Raw genomic sequence first — 5,246 nt, 5'->3', positions numbered from 1 at the left:
TAATACTTCCATGTATATCTCTATTTTTTCAGAATTTTTGAAACATAGAAATATGAATTTTAAAAACTACGAATGTAGGCCTACATGTAGCTCGGACTCCAAAAGCAGTTTTCGTTAATATGCCCACCATGCAAATTCTCCAATTTGAAGAGAGCTGGCTCTTCTCGGCGTGCTGTTCTGCTTCCCCTTACACTTTTCCCTAGAAGCACAGAGCATACGCTTAAAATAAGGTTAGCTGCTTCACTGAGTCACTGAGTCACTGCGTCACGTTTTCTTTGTCCTTGCTTCGCCCCTCTCTCTCTCACACACACAGGGAGACTTACGGACACAGATTCACGTATGACAACCTACGAAGTACGGACTGACCTGGCAATGGTTCATTGGAATTCAGAAGGGTCCACAGTTGAAATCAGGGACGAAGGGAGGGAAATTAGTTGGGACACGTAATCCCGTGCGTTCCCTCCGTGCCTTCTTGTCCGTAAGTGTAGGATTTTCGCACACACAGACACACATCTGTAGCGAAAAGAGCTCATGGAAAGAAGCAGAGAGATTATTATGAGAAAGCCATTTTTCTTTATGCTCATCTTGGTGCTTTATTCATCCTCCCAGCTAGTAGCCAATCACCCCGTTTGCGTTTGCATATATACGGCACCGCTCCCCCTCTTCTCAGCATACCGACCTCGGCCTGTGCTTAGCTGCACGCTCGATCAACAAAACACAACGCGAGTCTACCTCAGGAAGTAGCAGATAGGACATCCCGTGTGAAGAACAGTCGAGTGACCATGGCCGCAGCAGCCAACGATGGCCTCGCCGACGAGAAGGCGCCGGGGACGATCGGCGTAGGGCGGTACGAGGAGATGGAGCAAGACGGCGCCTCGAGCACCGCAAAGTCGCGGCTCTCCGGCCTCCTCTGGCACGGCGGCTCCGCCTACGACGCCTGGTTCAGCTGCGCTTCCAACCAGGTGAGCACCACTACGCAGCCATTTTCTTGACGTCTAACGCCATTGTGTTCGTGTCTGGTCTGCGGCGGCTGCGCTGTAATAGCTTGTGCTTACCATGCGAATGGTTTGGTGACCCTCAGGTAGCCCAGGTGCTGCTGACCTTGCCCTACTCCTTCTCGCAACTGGGGATGCTGAGCGGCATACTGTTCCAGCTCTTCTACGGTCTCATGGGGAGCTGGACCGCGTACCTCATCAGCATCCTCTACGTGGAGTACCGGACCAGGAAGGAGAGGGAGAAGGCCGACTTCAGGAACCATGTCATCCAGGTGAGTGAGGGAGAAGGCCGACCACCACATTCATCTCAGTTCTTATTACTTCGCCGTCCGTGTTCCATCTCCATGATCCATGTGGTGGATCTGAAGTTCTCAACTGAAATCGCCGCTGATGCGCAGTGGTTCGAGGTGCTGGACGGGCTGCTGGGGAGGCACTGGAGGAACGTCGGCCTCGCCTTCAACTGCACCTTCCTCCTCTTCGGCTCCGTCATCCAGCTCATCGCCTGCGCCAGGTACGTGCGTGCTCATGGGCGTTCATCATGACCGATACTCATCGATGTTTGCTTAAAGGCGGACACCTGAGAAAAAGAGAGACAAAAGTCGATCGTCTCCAAGCTCGTTTTGCTGTTGGCTCTATTGTTTCTTCGTGTCCATGGAGAGTGGCTCAAGAGAGTGTATGTATGATGCATGGTGTGCAGCAACATCTACTACATCAACGACCGGCTGGACAAGAGGACGTGGACCTATATCTTCGGCGCGTGCTGCGCCACCACGGTCTTCATCCCGTCCTTCCACAACTACCGCATCTGGTCGTTCCTCGGCCTCGTCATGACCACCTACACGGCGTGGTACCTCGCCGTTGCGTCCCTTCTCCATGGCCAGGTACGTACCTACGTGTGGCCAGTCGTGTGGATACATACAATCATACGAAAGTGACAACTCAATACAGTGACTGACATGCATGTATCGGGCGTACAATGCAACGTGTGTTATATATACTGAAAGAATAACACCACTTGTGCTGTCCATTTCGTGGGTGCATAATATGTACGTATACGGTACTGTACTCAGGTTGATGGTGTGAAGCACTCTGGCCCGACCAAGATGGTGCTCTACTTCACCGGGGCCACCAACATTCTCTACACCTTCGGCGGCCATGCAGTTACTGTGTAAGTATAGCTAACAAAAACCTCGTCCTTTCGTATGTTGTAGTCCATTTAAAACATCTAAAAAGATTTATATTTAGGAATGAAGGGAGTAGTAGAGTAGTAGTTTTACAATAGATTTGTGGAGTACATGTCAAAAGGGAAAAGTGAATACAGTACACAAAATGGGGATGCATGGTCACATGCAATGTCAAGTTTTGGACACTGGACTACTGGCCTGCGGACCAGGACATGGCCAGCTCGGCCAATATTTCGTGTATTACCGGCTACCGGGAGAGCGCAGCGTCAGCTTGCCCACTCTCTGCCGGTGTACATTCTGCAACGGTTCCGTAGTGCCGACGTTCCAGACATGGCCGTTGCTGAATAGACTCCGTAGTTTAAGTTTAACAGCAAGCTAGGCTGCACATTTCAGTGTAACCACAAGCGTACACGCCTAGTCCATTTCTTGCGTGCTGGGCATGAGCAAGACAGCATTGGCTCACGGCAGTTCTGGGAAGGCACCCTGAAGCGAGCGAGCTGACGAGGCTACACACATGCACTGTGCAGTCTTGGCAGCAAACTCGTACGGTTTCCTTTGCAGCTAATTCTCGCCCGCATACGCACAGGCAGGCAGGCAGGACGGGCATCTCTGTCGTCTTTGCGACCTTGGACTCCGGCCGTCTCATCACAGTCATTGTCTGTACAGTCAAAGGGAAAGGCGCCACTCCACCCCAGCAGCAGGGCTCCGGCTCCTTTACCCGTGCTGGATACGATAACCCTGTCACAGACGCAAACAGCACGAAAGTTCGATGCGCCCAAAAATGGCGCACTTGTCCACGTAACTCTGTAGCCTGCACCACGCTAGCTTGCAAAGTTGCAGTCATCCACGCCTCAGCTCCGTCAGAGCAGAGTCCGGTCCTCTCGCTCGCTGCATGCAGGGTTGCAGTGAAAGCATCGGCCGTCCGTCTAATGCTAACTCAGCTGTGCATGCAGGCGATTAACTATGGATTAATGTATGGTGTGGCGCAGGGAGGTGATGCACGCGATGTGGCGGCCGCAGAAGTTCAAGGCCATCTACCTGATGGCGACGGCGTACGTGTTGACGCTGACGCTGCCGTCGGCGGCGAGCGTGTACTGGGCGTTCGGGGACGAGCTGCTCACGCACTCCAACGCGCTCTCGCTGCTGCCGCGCACGCCCTTCCGGGACGCCGCCGTGGTGCTCATGCTCGTCCACCAGTTCATCACCTTCGGCTTCGCCTGCACCCCGCTCTACTTCGTCTGGGAGAAGCTCATCGGCCTCCACGACTGCCGCAGCCTCTGCAAGCGCGCCGCCGCGCGCCTCCCCGTGGTCGTGCCCATCTGGTTCCTCTCCATCGTCTTCCCCTTCTTCGGGCCCATCAACTCCGCCGTCGGCTCCCTCCTCGTCAGCTTCACCGTCTACATCATCCCGGCGCTCGCGCACATGATCACCTACCGCTCCGCACACGCCCGCGAGGTAACTATTACTACCGTCTTTTTTCCCGTTCAGTTTTCTCATTTTACTGTCTTTTCAAGTGCTGCTAGTACGCACTAACCAAAAGTAGCTACTTTTGCTTTCACTTTTAGCTTGGGAGTTTAGCATGCAGTAGGTAGGGTTTGTGGCGTTTGCATTGCACGCCTATGTTCTTTGGGTATCTCGCAGCAGTTTACTTGCTTTTGTTACAGCGGCATCGATGTCGTGCCACGCCCAGCTAGGTCCTGATGAGATGTCACCTAGCATAGGAGCACAACTTTTCAAGAGACCGGCTGGCTTGAGTGTTAGCATAAAGCTATGGCAATGATTAAGCGTGAAGCATATTTAGTGCCTGTACTGAACGTGAGACAAAACTGCATGAGTTGTCAGTGTCAAAGTGTTATTTGTCTGAAAATGGACACCATTAGTTTGTACTACCGTCAGAAAGAAGAACAGAGTGATGAGATTTGCTCAACATGTGTCCAGTCAGTGGTGCTATAATGTACTCCGTGTGTAAACTAATATAAGAATGTTTAGATCACTATTTAGTTTACGGAGGGAGTAGTAAGAACTCTGTTTTGCTATGGCCTAATGAATTCTTGACATGCAGAACGCCGTGGAGCAGCCGCCGCGGTTCGTGGGGCGATGGACGGGCACGTACGTGATCAACGCGTTCGTGGTGGTGTGGGTGCTGGTGGTCGGCTTCGGCTTCGGCGGCTGGGCCAGCATCACCAACTTCGTCCGCCAGATCGACACCTTCGGCCTCTTCACCAAGTGCTACCAGTGCCCCACGCCGCCCATCCCGGACGCCTCCTGGCCCTTCCCCGGCGGCCTCCGCAACCTGACGATGCTCCCGCCGGCGCCGGCTCCTTCGCCGGCGCACTTCTTCCGCCACCACCGGCGCCACAGCCACGGGCTCTGAAGCTTAAGAAGCCTCCGAGGTTGCTGCTCTGGTTAGCTCTAGTTAATTAGCGCTGCTACTGATTGATCAGTGTAGTAAGAAAAACTACCGGTGAGTAGGGAGCAAGCTTGCTGTTTATTTTCTTCTTTTGGATTCAGGGGGAGGGTGATGACTGATGTTTGTCTCTTGCTCTGTGCTCTGGCCTGGCGTGAAGCATCTAGCTGTTGCTTTCTCTTATTCTCATGCATATGCTATGCTTTGCTTGGAGCTCCTCTCTTTTGGGGTACCATTCAGTGCTGTATCATTGGCAGTACTATACAGTGCTAATTTATGCGCTGAGGAATCAGGAATCACGACTTCAGGAGCTCTTTGCCTTATGTCTTGGCTGTCGTGAACTTTACTCGCTCCCAATGAGAAATGGAGAAGTACTAGCTGGCTAACTGTGGTATGTAGAGGCTGAAAAGGAGTATATAGGTCCCTATTCTGCATATTGTGTACTGCCTTGGTCCTGGTTTATAGGTCCTTATTATATTTGTGCCAAATTTTGATCATAGATATAACTAACAAAATATTTATGCATGTCATAAAAAATTATATCATTAGAAACTATGTTAAAATACAAATTCAACAATATATTTTTTGTTGATATGCATTAACATTTTGTAAGTTAAATATTTAGTCAAAATTTGACACAAAATACAAAAGGAACCAATC

The 5,246-nt window shown here is 51.5% G+C and overlaps 1 protein-coding gene across 1 annotated transcript; it reads left to right on the top strand.

Annotated features, from left to right (window-relative positions):
- The first annotated feature begins 630 nt into the window (after window positions 1-630).
- On the top strand, window positions 631-4,818 carry LOC147976290 (auxin transporter-like protein 2). The gene is made up of 7 exons (XM_087518675.1): window positions 631-962; window positions 1,082-1,267; window positions 1,394-1,506; window positions 1,693-1,876; window positions 2,066-2,163; window positions 3,169-3,634; window positions 4,242-4,818. Exons 1-7 carry the CDS (start codon window positions 783-785, stop codon window positions 4,551-4,553), a joined length of 1,539 nt encoding a protein of 512 aa, XP_087374801.1. The 5' UTR covers window positions 631-782; the 3' UTR covers window positions 4,554-4,818.
- The last annotated feature ends 428 nt before the right edge of the window (window positions 4,819-5,246 follow it).

Source organism: Triticum urartu, chromosome 4A, assembly GCF_056163025.1.
Source record: "Triticum urartu cultivar PI428250 chromosome 4A, HENAU_Tu73, whole genome shotgun sequence".
Lineage (NCBI taxonomy): Eukaryota > Viridiplantae > Streptophyta > Magnoliopsida > Poales > Poaceae > Triticum > Triticum urartu.
This window is presented reverse-complemented; position numbering and strand designations above follow the sequence as displayed.

Coding starts and splice junctions, on each gene's coding strand:
- LOC147976290 (XM_087518675.1), top strand. CDS start 783: ATGGCCGCAGCAGCCAACGATGGCCTCGCCGACGAGAAGGCGCCGGGG. Junction 963..1,081: donor TCAGCTGCGCTTCCAACCAG/GTGAGCACCACT, acceptor GGTGACCCTCAG/GTAGCCCAGGTGCTGCTGAC. Junction 1,268..1,393: donor TCAGGAACCATGTCATCCAG/GTGAGTGAGGGA, acceptor GCTGATGCGCAG/TGGTTCGAGGTGCTGGACGG.